This window comes from Motacilla alba, chromosome 1A (genome assembly GCF_015832195.1).
Source record: "Motacilla alba alba isolate MOTALB_02 chromosome 1A, Motacilla_alba_V1.0_pri, whole genome shotgun sequence".
Classification (NCBI taxonomy): Eukaryota; Metazoa; Chordata; class Aves; order Passeriformes; family Motacillidae; genus Motacilla; species Motacilla alba.
In genome coordinates, this window is record NC_052031.1 from 6,739,475 (window position 1) to 6,757,397 (window position 17,923).

At 47.0% G+C, this 17,923-nt stretch overlaps 1 protein-coding gene across 2 annotated transcripts in view; it reads right to left on the reverse strand.

The window, feature by feature from the left end:
- CCDC3 (coiled-coil domain containing 3) overlaps positions 1–17,439 on the reverse strand; it is a 38,681-nt gene extending 21,242 nt beyond the window's left edge. Inside the window, exons 1-2 of one of the 2 annotated variants that reach the window (XM_038154823.1) lie at positions 14,610–17,439; positions 13,493–13,667 (exon numbers count right to left, since the gene is read on the reverse strand). In XM_038154823.1, coding sequence (XP_038010751.1) covers positions 13,493–13,667; positions 14,610–15,034 — 600 coding nt within the window. In that variant the 5' untranslated portion in view covers positions 15,035–17,439. The remainder of the gene's footprint in view (positions 1–13,492; positions 13,668–14,609) is intronic. The other variant, XM_038154822.1, reaches the window with a different exon arrangement.
- Between the last annotated feature and the right edge of the window lie 484 nt (positions 17,440–17,923).

A 17,923-nucleotide genomic window follows, 5' to 3' on the forward strand; every position in this document is an offset into this window, starting at 1 on the left:
AGCCCTTCAGAATGTTGTATGCAATGAAATTCAAATCTTTGAATTTTAAGATCAATACTGAAGTAAACAAGCTCCTTAACTTCATTCAACTAGTACTTAAATACATCCAACCAAGAAGTCAATCCAAAGCCAGAATATTTATCATAAAATGCATAGAAAAACATGTTCGGAGTCACATCTACAGTGTATACTTGAAGTTCAAACAGGAAAAGCCCTAAAATCAATGTTGAAGTAATTCAAACAGCCCCATGACACCTCCAATAATGTTGACTGCATTAGAAAGATTATTCCAGTTGTTCTACCAGCTTTAGAGTTTAAGGCTTTCTGTGTCAGAGACAATGTTCCCTTTTGGCAGAGTATTGATAACATATGTGTCCTCTCTTTTTATTTCTTTTCCTAAAAAAAAAAAAAAAAAAAAAAAAAAAAAATTTAATTTTATTTCTTTGCACCATTTTCTAAATCAGTTCATGATTGACCACAGGCCTTAAAAAAAAACAAGACAGAGGTTTCAGAATTTCAAAACACAAGGAATTGCTTTAAAGCAATTTAGAAGATTGGATTTAAATCCACAAAACAAAACTGTACATCCTTCATGCACTCAGCAAATTCTATCCAAAATGTTTTGTAAGCTAGAAGATAAAGACTCCAAAATGCATCATAAGCTCCAGCTAAATTCAAGCCACCTGCTCCACACAACAACAGATACAGAAGGAGGACTCCAGGCATGCTGCAGTGCTTCATTCAAGCTCTGGACTTTTCCTTGTCCACTGAATCTAAGCTGGAACTGCTGCACCCAGAAAAAGAATCCAGTGAGACAGAGCCATAGTCATGGTCAAGGTGTTGTGGCATAAATGGCCCAGGACCACATCAGTCCCTTTTAGACACAAATAAGTTCATATGTGGCCAAGGCCAGACCACAGTGTGAGCTCAAATGACCTCTGTTCTTGCAATTAATATATTGCCTTTGCCCCAAAGGCCAGCAGAACCTGAAAACTGTTATTTGGAGGGCTAATGTTGCAGTGGGTGCAACATTAGGAGATCTTTCCACTCCCATATTGTGCTGGACAAGGATTTCCAAATCCCTGTGCTGCTCTAAAGAAGTCAGGAATACTGACTGCACATAAAACTGCAAGGCAAGGAAAAGAGAAAGGGAAAGGAAAAGGAAAAAGGAAAAAGGAAAAAGGAAAAAGAAAAAGAAAAAGGTTCCTAGGATCTGGAAAAAAGGATACTGCCTCTGATAAATACTGAGAGCAAACATTAACACTTCAATAGCCACATTCCCAGCTCATAGCTGTGGGGCTGAGGCCGCCCCAGGACACTGCCAATGTGTAAGTTAATATTTAAAGATACGTGTGGGCTTAGGAGCAAATTAAAGTACACAATGAGCCCTGGGCAAGCCTGAGATTTCTCTGTTTCAAAACATAGGAAATGCTGTAAATGCCATAGCAAATGCAATTACCAGAGCGTGATAAACACCACTTCGTTAGCAGAGACCACAGGAGGCTTCTCCTGTTTCAGAGCTTCTGACAATGAGCAGGACCAGAGGCTGATCCTGAAATCCAGACACAGAACAGGCAGGCACATGCCTCAGGGATGCCTCCAGTCTGGGATTTTGTTTTTAGCCCTTCTCTGGCCTGATGCTTTGATGGAAGGGCTCTGCTCCTTCATATCCTCGACATCTGTGATGTGTTTCTTGAGCAATGACTGTGAGGACAGGATGTGTTCCAGCAGCTCCAGAGTGCCACTGCTTTGGAAGCAACACATTTTCCATCAGTAGTTCAGCTGCTTTCAGGTCCTGTATTTCAGTTAAATATAGGAGGATTTTGTCACTGGATGTGGTTTCAAGCCATTTTTATTATGGCAGGCAAGATTTGAGCACAAAGTATTATTTCCAGGACACATTTAATCGATGATCCTACACCTTTGTGAAAAGAATCAAGAATCACATTTGTTCTTAAGACTTAAGAAAACACAAGCTCAATTAGGATTTCAAGGGACAGACCATGAAGTGTTCACTCAACTTAAACAAAACATGCCTGAGCCTAAAATGTGTAAAAGGACAAAACCCAGATTATTGATGGTAGTAACAACCCTTCGTAGAGTCTTCTTAAAAGTGTTTGTTTCCAGTCCTCAGAGACTTTTCACAACACCAGCACTCGTGTCCAGCATGACACAGAGAACTTGGAAGTGATTTTTAGAAAATGCACCTCCAGGCTGTCTTTTTGAATCCAGCTGATGGAGGTGGGCTTTAGATGCTACCTGGCACCTCCTGGAGCTGCTCAGCCACAGAATGGGGGACATAAACCCTCTCCAGAGAGAGCAGCACGAACATCTAGCTTCAAGAGGAACTGGGGGCTCTGAAAGCCTGTACAGCCCCTCCCAGAGCCATGTCATGAGCTGTGCAGTGGCTCTTCCTCCAGAGGCAGGCAGCCAGAGAATGTCTTCTTCTGACCCACCTCAATCTCCCAGCTAGACTCAAGCTTTGTAAATAATTGAGATTTTACCACATCAGTGGGCCACACATTTGGGTGGGTTTTTTCTTCATGAGTTATTTTAATTTTCTCTCATTTACATTGTTATTTTTCTTTGTCTCTACTCACAGAAAAATCTCCAGCAGAGGTACTTACAGACCAAGTAAGGTTCTTCCCCACAGATAAGCCCCACAGATTCTCACTTCACACAACTTTTATAGACCATGAATGAACTCTCTCCCAGACCTCAGAACCCAAACCTCAGGGAAAAAAAAGTATGAGCAGGCATGTGGTAGAGGTGCCCTATGGTTACTGTGACGAAGCCCCTTCCTCATTATTGCTCATCTCCCACACCCAAGGATGTTGCTTTAAAGGTGGAAAACGGCTTCCTCACTCTGCAACAAAACTGAGAATTTTGAGTGGATGTGGCTGCTGTGTTTTTGCTACAAAGGCTCTGAAATGGGATTTCTATCTTTCACCATGTAAGGGAAATTAGGACTTAAAGCATCTGAATTTCTATTCCTATTCTGGGCCATTGTCAGTACAAGCTGTTCCTCCACTTTGACTTTCCCTCCTTTTTCCCCCAACCACCATCCAGTTAAGCATTTAAATAATTTCCACAATAAAAAAAAAAAAAACCAAGACCCTAATAAACAACCTCTAGAAGAACATGTTTGTGTTTGTACCCCATTTAAAGGCTCTGGAAATGCAAAAAAAAAAAAAAAAGTACAGCAAAGACAAATGAAGGCAATGAACTCATTGCATTTTGAGGAAATGAAGAGGATACGAGACATCATCCATCTGAAGAAGGAAGCCAGACTTCATAGCACCAACACGCTCTGCTTGAATAAACAACTAAGCCCCAGCTGCTCATGCTAAACCCACCTGAAGAAAAATTCCTACTCAAAGTACAGCACTACCTGTGCAATAAGGCTGGAAGTCATGAGAGGGGAAGGGCACAGGATTTTGACAATTAAGTTTACAGGCAAAAAAAAATAATTCAGACAGTTGTTTCTAATCCCAGAGAGCACAAACCTGGGAGCAAAAGGAATTGTCTCCACTGGACTGGGATACAGAGCTCAACACACCTGCCTTCTTTTACCTCTGCAGAATGGAAATAGCTCTCCTGCTGCCCTGCATAGTGAAGGAGATGGGTCAGTTTGAGGATAACAGTATGTAAATACCAGCTTGCAACTTAGTCCTGCATGTTGTCTCAATATAAAACACTGCCCCAACATTCCCCTTTGCAATTGCTACTGGTTCCCTACTGATCTAGGAAATGCAAAAATACTGCAGAAGTCCATTAAATGCTTTCAGATCTCAGGAAATATTTGTTTCCTTGCTTGCTCTTAAGTTTTTTGGGCAGAAATTCAGACCTGGCTTTTTAGTCATATTATTTTCCTTTTGTATTTTACAGTGTCATGGAAACTTGCTTCTCCCCCAGTGTATTTTTCCCTGCTGTCATTCCTTTTACAGATGACTTGACTAACAGTTGCAGCAGCCTTGTTCCAAAAAAAAAGTTGACAGACTGGGGCAGCAAGAGGAGGGAGTCACAGCATCAGCTGCTGGAGACACCTGCAATGATTTGCTCAGCGACCAGCTGCAATAGGTCCACCACAACCGTATGTTCTCATAAAACACAGAAACCAGGTACTTTGGTTTGTCACTTCACATTAGCTGCTGCAAGTGGCTGAGCACTGCCAGGGCCAGTGGCCAAGCCAAGCCTGGCACCACATGGCTGCTCCTGGCTGAGCACAACAGGGCAAGGACACTTCTCCAGGGGAATTTGGAAAGGTACTTGGCTGGCGGAGGCAGGACCGGCTGTAAAAGGCTCCGTCTGCAGCTTCCATCAGGGACTGGAACTCCTGCTGCCTCAGAGCCAGCTTGGCTTGTCATTTGTGAAAATAAACATCAAAATGCATGGGCCGGGAGAAAATATGTCCCAGATTAAAAGATCTCATCTCCCTTCAAGCCACGATGGTTGATCTGGTTACAGGCAGCATCACAGGTGTCCTGTCTGCCAGCTGCCAGCTGGATTTTGGTGGCCGTTGATTTGAATAAATGTTTTACTCCATCTTTTTCTGTATCCATCTCACAGGTGGGTCAGGAGAGAGAGAAAAATTCAAAGAAAATACTTTCCCTGGGTTCAAGATCAACAGCAACTAAACCAAAGAACAGGTCTGCCCACCTTCTGCCTGTAGGAGCATCGTGTTCATCAAGGAGAGATCCTGGTCCAGGACTGCTGATCTACACAAATCATCCTTTCCACCTGCTCACCAACACAAAGTATCAATTTGCACACAAAACCCACCCAACTCATCTACAGACTCACAGATTTACAGAAGGCTATGGTGGCTCCCATAATTGGATTGAACAACACATAATATGGGTACCTCCCTCATTAGTTTTGGCAGATCCTATTCCAGAAAACTTGCCTGAGACTCATTCTGAATGTATTCTCCAAGAGCTGGCTCAAAACAAGATCTAGGAAAATCCAAGCAGGTGAAGAGCCATGTGCAGCCAGCTCTGATGTTTGCTTCCCCCTTCTGCTCCCAGCCCAGTCAAAAGCACCGGAATAGCCCCAGCGTGTTACTGTGAGCAGGATGCCAGGAGTCATATCTGAGCATCTTTCAGTGGCTCCCAGGCAAAGTCAGCACCTCCACCCTTTGAGACTGAAATGTCATGGGACAAGTATGACTTGTAAGCATGACGGGATCCAAAAAAAAACCATTATCTGCTTCTTTGGACTGTATATTCTGTTTTGCCTTGGGTTAATAAGATGATACATCCACCATAAGAACACCAGCCTCAACTCTTCTCCTTGGAGAACACGTCCCAGGCATTCGGGGGGCCCCTTGAGTACACAAACTTTTGTGGAGGAAGAGGATTTGGCTGTGGACACAAGCTCTTTCAAGCATCCATTGCCCTGCACCACTCACTTTCACCGCCCAGATCCACACCAACCTTTTCCCTGCACTTCTCCCTTCATCATTCTCAGTGGTGGGATGTCCCTTCTCACTTTCCCACTCTGGAGAGGCCATCAACAGGAGGGCAGGAAAGCAGAGGTATCACTCACACCCAGGGAAGGAGTCAGTGGACTGAAGTCAGCCTCCTCATGTCTTCTAGTTGCCACTTTTCCCGTGACAGTGCCATCTCCAGAGAGGATGGATGAGAGGTCCACTGCTCACTACAATGCTCCAATTCCCAGCCCATCTTCACATGTGGATGCTCAGGGTGGGATTCAACCTTCCCACTGCCCCCACTGAGGGAAGTATCACCCCCCTCAGCCATGTCTGTGTTAGCATAGAGGGAACATGAGCAGCTCAGTCAAAATCCCACCTCTCCTACCTACACAGTGCCTTGACCCTTGGCTAAGAGGCTTCCAAAGGTCAGGGGCTCCCAAAAAACTCTTCATCCAGCTAAGAAAGCACTGCTGGGCTTGAAAAGCCATGTCAGGGCTGGAAAGCCCAAGGCTATCTCATCCCTGCAAACAGCCTTGGATCTGAAACAGAGGAGGAACAACAGGGTCCCTTCAGCCCCATCTTTTTGTCTCTCAACATGCAGAGCTCAGCCTACAAATATCAACAGCCTCTGTGGCCACCAGCCAGGCAGAGAACTCAAAAGGTGTCCTGGGGCTGGGGTCAGATGCCTGCTCACCACCAAGTTCGAGTACAGCAGCAGATAGCCTTGTGCCACAAAATATGGAATGAATTAGAGCGTTTGGCAGAACTTCATTAAAGTGTGACTCTGGATAATTAAAAGAGGCCTGGAGCCATGTGGGTCTCCCTTCCCTGCCAATTCCTGGAAGGATTGCTGCTTCGCCCATCGAGGAGGCAGCAGCACATACATACCCCTGGTTGTCTTGGCATTTCCTTGCTCGACAAGCTGGAAATTGGATATTTTTAAGGATATTATGTACTTGGATGTGCCTGAGACACAGCAAGAAAGAGCTGTGCTCTGGAGCAATCTGCAAGCCTGATAGGCAGCAATGGTCCAGACATGTTCACCAGGAGCTGTGGCACTCTTTGGGGCTCCCCTGTTGGTACCAGGAGGCTGCTGAGTGGGGTCTCAGCTCAGCACCTCCCCACCACCATGGCTGCCACGGGGCACAAGAGCTCAGATGAGTGGGAAAAAGCTCCATTTTCAATCCCAAATTCTGTCTGTTCACAAATGATACCAAATCCAAGGCTCCCATGTTACATCAGGTCATCCCACCTGCATTGTGTATGAAAACCAACCAATCCCAACAAAAATAATGTGCCTCCAAGAAACAACTTAGAAAAAAAAATGGAGATATTGCCCATTTTTCTTCTGGGAAGCACTGCTCAGAACACCTTCTGGGTGTAATAAATATTATAAAGACCATGTGCAATGGAAATATCCTGTGGATAAGGCTATTATATATTCCTTTGTGATCTTTTACTCTGTGTTTTATCAGCCTATGTGCATGTGGAAAGATAGAAAACTGATAGGGATATGCCAGTCGGAACTCTAAGAGTCCCCTACCACAGCCTGGGTGTGAAGATTAGGGAAAGAATCAATGCCATTTCTGTGCCAAAAGACTCCTGGGGATGTTACCCAAATGTATCAATCTTCTTGTGGTCTTCCCTTGCCCCAGACACTTGTCAGCAGTTCTCCATTTCATCCGATATTGCTTAAATGTACTCAAATTAAACACAGATTGTAGGGAGGGGGCTCACCCTGGGTGGGTTTCTGGGAGGAAAACAAAAGCTCTGTAAATCACTGTGAAAACAACCCAGAAGTGATGGCACTTTCTATCATGCTATCAGGCTCATGGAGAAACAGCTCCTTTAACCAATGGCAGGGCAAGAAACCACATGTAAAAGAAGATTTTCAAACCTCTAGATATTGGACCTCACTTCAATTCTATTTTGAGGTCTTTTTGTACTGCCCTTGCCACGTAGCACTGTTTTCAACTGAGATTATTTTGTATTTCCCTAGTGCCTTAAGACCAAAGAAGGGAGAATGTCTTAAGCAGTTCATGCCACAAGCAGACACAAAAACTCAGGACATGGGAATTAAAGAGAACTGTCTCCACCAAGCCTGGATGCTACCTGCTCTTTTTCAGACTGCTTCTTCTGCTAAAACAGCTGGCTCTGGACTCCATGAGCAGCATTTCCCAGTCTTGAAATTCATCTCCCAGCACTCAGAGCAGAGAGAGAACTCTGCAAGAGCAGAAGTTCTTGACTTTAATAAGAGAAAAAATATTACTTTTTCATTTTAATTTTGTGGATAACATGGACAACACAGTTATCAGCTTATTTTTCCTAGTGGCCAGGATTTGCAAGGCTCATAGAGTAGAGTCACTTCTGGCATCAGCAATGTCCATCTCGGCCACCACAGGAAGACCTCTGGCCCATGGATCCAAGGCAGCTGAGGCTCTCTCTGGACATGATGCTATTTAATCACTTCCAAAATCAGGGTGGTCTGAAAAATTTTGGGGACTCCCCCAACTTTCCCTCATCCTTCCCCTCTCTGGGGGCATGCTGCCTGGGAGATGGATCAAAACAAGTCCCCTCAGCAAACATCACATGAACAAGCCCTTCTCCAGCAGGCTAGGAGCTCCAGTACAAGGGGCTATTTCTCTGTGGCTTGTGTCCTCGTGGTGCTGTGAAGTGTCACTGACTGAGACCCTCTGCCATTCACCCGGCTGAGAGCATCAAGGGAAGAGACAGGCTGGGACCAGCAGATGCACTGCTGCCCAGAGATGGGCTCAGGGATTCACCCAACCCAGTGGCTCCCAGTCCATGCACACAGGAGTTGCTAAAATACAAACAAATCTGAAACTATTTCCTCTACTTCTACAGAGGAAGAATGTAATTTAATTTAAGTTTCGCTTCGCACAGTAATGGCAAGGCCATTTATGCAATTATATTGCTTTTCTTATCTAGTTCCCTTTTCAGCTGCTCCAAAGTCTTCCAGGTGTCCCAGCCAGGTCATTAGTCTGTTACAGCAGCCATGGTGTCACCAGAGAAGAACATCCAAACCCTAAGATGCTAAACAGATATTTGTAGACTGCCATGCTAACCCACTAATTACCTTGCTTTTTATTTGGGACACTGACAACTCCCATAAAAGCTCTATTATCAGAGATCATACCTCCAGATAAAGCTCTGGAGGTCTCTCAGAAGGCAAGTCCATTCATCTAAATCAATTGAGGTAACAGTGTGGTTGTGGCTCTGCTGCTTGAGTCAATGCAGGGAGAGAGGCTTAATAAAATGTCTAGTCTCCCCCTGCAATCTCTGAGCTTAACTGAAGTTAATGGACTCCTTAATTTCATGGACTTCATCTCAGTGCTGTCACTGCTGCTCACAATTGGGCTGACACCTTGATATCAGTCCCTTGTTGTGATGCATGTGGGGTCATTTTGCAGCTCTCCTGCACACATAAAGGGGGAGGACAAAAGAACATATTTCCTTACCAACCTGTTGACAAAACCAGTTCAAGCCCCTCTGAATAATAACTACAAGTGCTGCTAGAGATTTCTACCATCCTTATCGACACCAGACCTCAAGGCACTTCTCCTGTAATCCCTTGTGTGCAGACAAAGCAACAAGGTCCTCTTTATGAGATCACACAACCCTGCAGAAGGCCAGAAGGAGAAATTACAGCTCCTGGATTTGCACTAAAATGGTGAAACTCTGCAGAGGGGCTAGATTTCAATCCCAATGTACTGCATCATCCCTTGGTTTTAGAAACAACCTTGTGGAAACCACTGCAACAATGAGCTGGAGTAAAGCAAGAGATCTGCAAAGATCACTAAGGGGCTGAGACAAAAAGTCAATATGAAGCCACATTAGTATTTGCCTCTGCAAACCTGGAGGCCAAAATGCAAGTGCCTAAAGAAATGGCAGGTGCTATCATTGCACTCTGAAATGGCAAGAACAAGAGCCTAAGTGAATTTATGAGATTGTAGGGTTATTGGAAAACTATGGAAAGCAGCATTTGGCTCTTAGCCCAGACTCCAAGGGGCTTAAAAATGCAGCTGGAATTAGCTTACAGCAAAAGCAGCAGGCCCAGGATGAGGAAAGTATTATACTCAGTGAGATGTGCCTTGGGTCTGATCTCTTTTCATCACACACCATGGGCCTTTCCGAAAATTAAAAGCATTTTACCATGATGGAAAAGGCAGTTAGCACATCCCAGTGCATCAAAAAGTTCTGCACATCTCTTTGCTTTCTTTTGCATCATCAGACACATTTGCTGGAAGGAGGAGAAGGAGCTGTCAGTGTTTTCCTCATTTTACCCCTTGGGCAGCCCGGACAAGGCTGCCTGCATGCAAGGAGCACTGCAAACAGAAGAGGCCAAGCAGGAGGACAGCATGTCAGTGCTCACTTTTGGGTCACCCGCTCCACGGCCAGCTCAAGCACACCCTGCAGAAGGGACCTCTTGCTTGGAGTAGGATTACATGAGGCAAAGACACTCATCCATCACGGGATTTTCTCACATTCTGGCTGAGCATCCCAGAGCTGCAAACACAAATTATCCATTGCATCTGCGCGTGCTTCTAGCACCAAAATCTCTCTTAAAGTGTCCACCCCAGAAATATATCAAGAGCAGGATTCCAAAAGACTTTCAGAGTATGGGATTTGTCTGTAAACAGAAAATTTCATCATTCCTTTATTCCAAACCTCCTCTGACCTGCTGCTTTTTCAGTTGTCCCTGCATGCAGCTGTTCCAACACCTGGAGGCAGGACCCTACCTATGAGCTCCTGGGATGAGACTCATCCCAGATGCCTTCTGCTCAGAGTGTCTCAACATTTCCACCTTCCCTCTCTGACTGCACACTGACTGACTTCCCTCTCTGACTTCCCTCTCTGACTGCACACCCTGCAGGTCCCTTCTGCAGGGTGTGCTTGAGCTGGCTGTGGAGCGGGTGACCCAAAACATCCATGATGTATTTTAAGTAACAGTATGTCAGTACACAGCAACTAGTGAGACCCTTGACTCCTCACCACACTATGAGCCTCCTGAGACAACCCTTCTCTCTCTGTCCAAGCTCCTCCCAACTTGACGCCATCACAGAACCCCTGCTTTGGATGTACCCAGGCCACAAAGAGGTTCTTTTTCAAAACTTCAGGAGTAATGTGTGGGGTTTCCAGCCCCAGATTGGGGTGACCCCGAAAGATGGAAAAGTCTCTCCTCCAACCCGTGCCTTTAAAGAAAGACTCAGTAGTCTTCTGTTGTCTGGTCTCAAGGTAGTTTATTGTTGTTTATCTAAAGGATTCTTTTCTCTGAACTGCTGTGGCCCGTTCAGCAGCTCAGACAAAGGCACACTGCCCTCCCAGGGGGCTGCTGCCATCTTTTATATCACACATTACGCATTACATTTTTATACTTTTCCCCCAATGCCCATTATCTATATTGAATGGTGACTTTCTACTCTAAACCAATCTGTGAGTGCCAACATCACCAAAGACATGGAGGTTAGGAAGGAGAAAGAAGGAGGACAGGGCACATCCAAATCCCTCCATCTTAGAACTCCTGACCCCCATGTACAAAACTTGGACCCCTGCGTACAAGGCTTAAAACCCCCCTGTACAGCACTCAAAAATCCTTCCTTTCACTTCATGATTACTTCTACTATGCTATCTAAACTTGTGTGTGTGTGGTTTGTAATTCTTCATACAGAGTTGGTAATTTGCTCCATGGGCTAAGATCAAAACCCCACGTGTGTCTTTGGCTGCATGCCAGGGTCTCAGAGTGCCCTGCCAGCGGCTCTGGCCATCCAGGGCACCCAGAGGAGAGTCCTGGGTTCCCACAGTAATGCTCTGCATTATGTTCACTGTCTGTGCCATGAAGCTGGCACACAGCACAGATTTCAGCTTAGGAGCCAGCACGGGGCAGCTCGGCCGAGCACATTCGGAAACGGAAACTGTTCACACTGTGACAGGATGGGAGCAGACAGTGACAATTGGGAAAGCCACACTACAGGTAAAAAGGGAGAGAAAGGAGGGAAACATAAAGAGACCTGTACCTGGGAAGAGCTGAGGAACAAATTCCTAATATTGCAGCAGCCAGAAATGTCATCCATTTCCCAGGCTGGGGCACGCAGGCGTCGGGAGCTGGCGCTCGGCTGGGCAAACACAGATGCAGGAGCTGAATGGGAGCACAGTCAGCCCCATCTATTTTTAACTGGTGCAGAGGAAGCTTTTACTTTTCATTATGAGGGCCGGACAAAGTGTCCATCAGTTGTGCTGAATTTGTTCTCTGGATGGGTGGGGGTGGAAGCCTGTAAAGCCCCCGGCCCCAGCAGTGGGACCAGCAGCTCTAATCCCCCCCAGTCTGCTCACAGCTGCACGGGTCAAAGAGTGCAACAGCTGAAATGCACTTTTGATACATATGCTGAGGGCTGCCTCAACTTACCCTGGGGGTTTCTGCCTGGTGATTTCCATTAAGGCTGACTGGTGAGATTCACTGCTGGCATAAACGAGCACCAGCCCATCAAGATCCCCTACATTTAGCTCAGCATGATGAAATAAACAGTGCAGAGGCATCACAAGCAGACACTGGCAGTTGCATCTGGTGGCCTCCCAATGCCACTTTGCTCCCCTGGACAAAAATCTGTGGATTTGGCAGCAGCAGCCCCTTTACTTGCCAAGTATGTTGCCTGTGGCACTGGGGAGCAGGGGTTGGGAGGGAGGAGGCAAGGCTGGGACCAGGGCTCTCCACCTCCCCTTCTTGCCCAGAGAGTGTTACAGCTCTGCAATTTAATTGTAGGATAACTAATTTCCTCTTAAATATCAATTTCTGCTGCTGTCCCCGCACATATATTTGAACAGCACCATTCCACACTCCCCGCCCCCCAAAAAATATCAGCAGCAAGATAACACTTGCTCATGGGGCATCCCAAGGAGAAGAGCTGTGTCACTGGCCAGATGGCCACACAGCAGCTCAGACTTTGTATGCTGGCATTTGGCCAGGTGGTGAAAGGAAAAGGCTCAGCCAGTTACTGAATTCCCTCCATCCATCTCCCAAGCAAGCCACTCACACATCTGCTGTCACACATAAACACCACGCCTTGGGTAAATCCACAGAAGAGACAAGCAATGACACCTGTCCTGTCCATCCTGACCTAGAGAGGTGCTTAAAATGTTCCCAGATACCAGGGGAAACCACCAGCCTCACAAAACAAAGTTTAGCACTAAACCAGCTCTCCAAGTTCCACTGTCTCAGAAGTATATGCACATCCATAACATGCACACACATGACAACCTGTTGCTCCTCTCTGCCAAATAAGCATTTGTTAAAATCCTGCATTTATTACACACGCTGCAATCTCATAAAGGGGCACAGAAGCCACCAACAGTGGGCATCTTTGGATGTTCTTAAGGGAGGATCACCTAGAGGGTGAACTGCTTTCTATGGCCTTCCTTGAAAGGAGAAAGAGACACTTCATCTGTCTTGTTCAGAAGTAAGTGCTGGCATCACTCAGAGGAACCCTGTCCTCATCACTCACATGAAATGTGCCCTTAAGAGTCTTTCTTTCCCCAGCTGCTACAAAGGCAGCTCAGGGCAATTAGTTCAGTAGATGTTTATGCTGTTATGTGGAGTCAGGCAAGAATAATCCTTTACAGTCTGTCATGGTCCAGGCACTGCTCTCACTACATGAGATGAACACAGAAGTTCAAAAGCAAAGATCTGCTCCTGAGCATTTCAGCTGAAATTTAAAAAAGAGGTCTAGAGATAGCAAACCCAGAAATTATCTGGGTGGGGGAGGACAAGATCACAAGTAATACTATTTTTAACCTACTGTTCATGAATAAGTTGATACCAAGCTTTGCTCAGGTCCATGGGAAGGTGAAGAGGTTAACACAGAGGTCAGCTTTGGAAACTGTTTAATATTTCCTCACCAGTGTGTTACTTTGCTAGTGATACTACCCAAGGAACAGGAAAATCAGGGACTGCTGCTCTGCATTCATATACATATGTTCACAAAGGACATGGGAATGCTTGTGCCCACTTGAAAACAAGCACTGGAAAGCAAACAAATCCCTTACCCGGTTGTCCTCTTGAATCTCCCAGTCACTGGAGAAGCTCAACACATGCTGTGCCTGCGAGCAGTTTGAAAACTGGAAAAGGCTGGCAAACATTCTTCTGTTCTCCTGGGTGTCAGGGAAAATCGCCTCCTGGAAGTTGACTCCATGTGGCAGGAGGATGTAGTTCTCATCCATTCTGGAACACAGATTGCAGGGGCAGCCCACTGTGAGAATGAACAGCACTCTCTCTCCTGCAGAAGTCACCTGTCATACTTCAGCCTGGCTCGACAAAAAGTCACACAGACTTTTAGCCCACAAGTAGCTCTCAGTTCTCCTGGCACCAAAATGACAATTTCCACCACAAGGAATGGATCAGGCAGCAGCAGTAAGGACCAAACTGCTCCTTCCACCCTGCAGACACCACAAAGGAGGCAAATCTGTATTTTGGGCCATAGTTTCTACTGAATTTGCATCACTTTGCCCTTGAGCTCAGAGTTTAAGTACTCCTTCAAGCAGTCAATAAATAACTTGTGTCAATAAAATGTGTTTAAAGATGTTGCGGCAGACTAAGCCCTAGACAGCATCAAAATGAGTTTTGTCATGCACCCAGTCTAAGAATATACCAAGCATTTCAAAACAAGCCGCTGAGTAGTATTTTGCAAATGCTCTCAAATTTAAAGGTCACGGAGATGGCTCTGTTCCCACATTGTGGTTTATTTTCTTATTCTTTCGATGAGCCCAAAGCCAGGGTCTGGCTGGGACTCGGGAGAGCCGATGGAAAGCTATCGGGTGAGTATTTGGGGACGGGTTTTAAACTCCCCTGACAAATTTCGGCAAACACGCCGGCCTCTCTCCAGCTCTGTGACCGTCCCGCCGTAAAAACAAAAGCAGCGGCACCCACGAGCTACTCAACAGCAGCTCCCCATGCCTGCGCTGGCCGACAGTGTTGGAATACTATGGGAGTTTGGCGTTCCGGGCTTTTCTTTCCCGGTGAAACTGCGGGTGGAAGCGCAAAGGAGAAGGCGCTGCGCGGAGAGCGGCAGCGGGACGGAGCGGCAGCGGGACGCCCGCGGAGATGCCCCGGAGCAGGGATGCCACATCCCAACCCCTTCCCGGACCCCGCTACCCCGGGACTCACCGGAGGAAGAAGAAATAATTGTAGCCCTGCATGACGGTGTGCGAGTGGCAGGAGAAGTAGCCGAGGCCGGTGAGGTTGAGGCGGGAGCCGGCGGGCACCTCCAGCATGCTGCCCCACGCCTGGTCGCACAGCAGCTCGATCTCGGCCGAGTAAAAGAGGTCCCCCGCTCCCTGCTGGGGACCGCCGGGAGGGCCCCTCTGCCAGGGCAGGTAGTTGTAGGCGCCGTAGGGGTCGGGGTGCAGGGCCAGCACCCGCGCGTACACGATGATCGCGGCCAGCTCGGCCCGGCAGCCCTCGCTGAGCGGCCGCCACTCCGCCGGCAGCTGGCAGCCGCCCCCGGCGCCCGCCCGGCCCCCCAGCCCCAGCACCAGCCCCAGCACCAGCACCGGCACCGGCACCGGCACCGGCACCGGCACCGGCGGCATCGCGGGCGGCTCCGGGCCGGGCGGGCAGGGCAGGGCCGGGGCTCAGCGGGGTTGGAGCGGGGCACAGGACGGCCCGGAGGCGCTGCGGGCTGCCCGGAGGCTGCGGGGCACCGGGCCGGGCGAGAGCGCAGGGAGGCAGCGAGGCGGAGATGCGAAGGGGTGGGGAGGGAGGGAGGAGTGGAGGGTGCCTGGGGCAGATGCACAGAGGGCTCAGAGCCGGGCAGGCAGGAGCGGGAAGGGGCGAGGGGCAGGAGGTGTACGGGGGCAGAGATGCGAGGAGCAGAGATGCAAAGGGGAGGGATGGGAAAAGGCAGAGATGCGAAGGGGGCAGAGAGGCGAAGGGGAGGGCTGTAAGTGAGAGAGGTGCAAAGGGGGAGGTGAAAAGGGAGGGATACAAAGGGGAGGGATGCAAAGGCAGAGTTGCAGAGAGGAGGAATGCAAAGGGAAGAGGTGGACAGGACGGAGACTGCAAAGAGGGAAGATGCAGAAGAGCAGAGATGGGAAAGGCAGGCACACTCCGGGCTGAGTGCAGCTGCTGTCAGACACTCCCTGGACTCGGGGTGAGCACTTGGTGGCACCCAGGGCTTTGAAAGATGAAGGTGTGGCTCGTAGGGTTTTGGAAGTGCAAGGGTCCCAGTGGAGCAGGGGGCTGTGCACAGCTCTCCTAGGAAAGAAGATCCTGGGAAACTTAAGATGTGTTTGTTTGGAAACTTGTAACTCTAGTCATCCACTTCTATTTCAAATGAGGCTCGAGAAAAACTTGCAAATGTAGGAGACTAGCCTGCAATAATTTTCCAAAATACATCTGGTGAGCAAGGTAAAAGTAAAAAGCCAGCTCTCAATGTATTTTGACTTCCCACTGCTTCATCCTAGAGCAGTCTGATGCAGCTTTTTGGCAGATAACTCAAAGACTGACCCTCTCCCCACATACAAACTGCTGTGGAGCTTCTCCCAAGGATCCCTGGGGGCCTTGCACCACTCACAGCCTCCAACAGCCTCTTTCTATTTCAGTATTCTCTTTTTCCCACATCTGATCTTACTTAGAATAATAGTCAGGAATGGGCATGGGACACTTAAAATCTTCTGGAGGGTTTTTTTTTTTGTATGAATATCATTGAGACACAGTCACAGCTAAATCTCTCCCTGGCTGTAAAGGTTACTCAAAGTCTGGCAGCATGTCCTGGCTGGTTCCTTTAACCTCACCCTCCATCTAACTCCATCTGCCTCTCCAGTCCTCTACAAGGACTTGGAGCTCTTGGAAGCAGAAGGTGCCTCTTTGTTCCATGTTCATACTGCTCCTGGTATAGGAGGGTCCTTGTGCAGGACTGGGGTTAGAAATAATGTGCAAAATTATGAATCATCAGTTAAATAATGCTGAGTCAGCTTCACAACAGTGAGACAAAACAGCTTTAGTGACAAATGCCTTCCTCTGGAATAGTTTCATCGGTCTCATCCGTGTGCTGAAGAGTTTAACAAAGTAGTATTCATATTTCATGATGGCAAGATGCTACAATATATTTCACCACAGCTTTATGCATGAACAGCAAAGTTGGTTCTTGCTAAAAGATAAACAGATTTTGATTTTTTTTTCCCTAAAAAAAAAATTCAGAATTACAGAGTTTTTCAATTTTTTCCCTGTTTCTCAAAGATCAACAAATTGCTTCAAACTTACAGGAAAAAAATTTAAAAGCAATTTTGAACTTTTTAAAGAAAATACCCTCAAGAAGTCACAAAAGACCAACCAGCTCAGTATTTAATTAATGTTAACCACTAGGAAAAAATTCCTTTTTGCTTTGGAACCTGAAGGGACAAAATTGTGGTAGAAAAGGTTTCAGAGCCTCTTTCAGTAGGTTTTAGCTAAATAAACAAAAATAAAGAGTAAAACAAAGAACTGAGGCTGATGTTGACTTCAGATAAAGCTGAGGCAGTTTTGGAGGCATTTTGTGCAATCCAGTGTAAATGGAGGCTTTGACATGAACCTCAAGTTTCTATGAGAAATGGTATCTTGAGATACTGGCAAAGAATAAAGAGAGAAGAGCTGCAAGTGATGGGAGAGATGTTCAGCCCATCCAGGGTGGTGTCTCCAAGTCTGTCCATGTCTTTCCAAGTGGTATGACTGGTGTCAGAGCCTGGCAGCTTCACCCACACAAATCTTGTGTTCAGTGTGAGCAGCAGCATGCTGCTTTGTAGTATTTCATTACTTCAGTGCCACTTCTCTGGAGGCAGAGCCCCATGAAGCTGAAGAGATGTTTATGACAACAGGTTGGTTTTGTCCTGGGAACCAAATTCTCAGCTTGTGTGAAATGCAGTTGCTATTTCCTCTGTGTATAAATACAAGATTGATGTCTCCTGGGTAGAAAAGCCTCACATTTAACCTTCATCTCTGCTTATTGTATGCTGCAAATAAATAATGGTCAACTGTGGGGTTTCACCCCCGGATTGGGGTGACCCCAAAAGATGGAAAAGTCCCTCCTCCAACCCGTGCCTTCGAAGAAAGACTCAGTAGTCTTCTGTTGTCTGTTCTCAAGGTAGTTTATTGTTGGTTATCTAAAAGATTCTTCTCCTGAACTGCTGTGGCCCGTTCAGCAGGTCAGACAAAGGCACACTGCCCTCCCAGGGGGCTTGTGCCAGCTATTATATCATATATTACGTGTTACATGTTTATACCTTTTCCCCAATACCTACTATCTATATTGAATGGTGACTTTCTACTCTAAACCAATCTATGAGTGCCAACATCACCAAAGACATGGAGGCTAGGAGGGAGAAAGAAAGAGGACAGGGCACACCCAGATCCCTCCATCTTAGAACCCCTGACCCCCACGTACAAAACTTGGACCCCTGCGTACAAGGCTTAAAAACCCCCTGTGCAGCACTCAGAAATCCTAC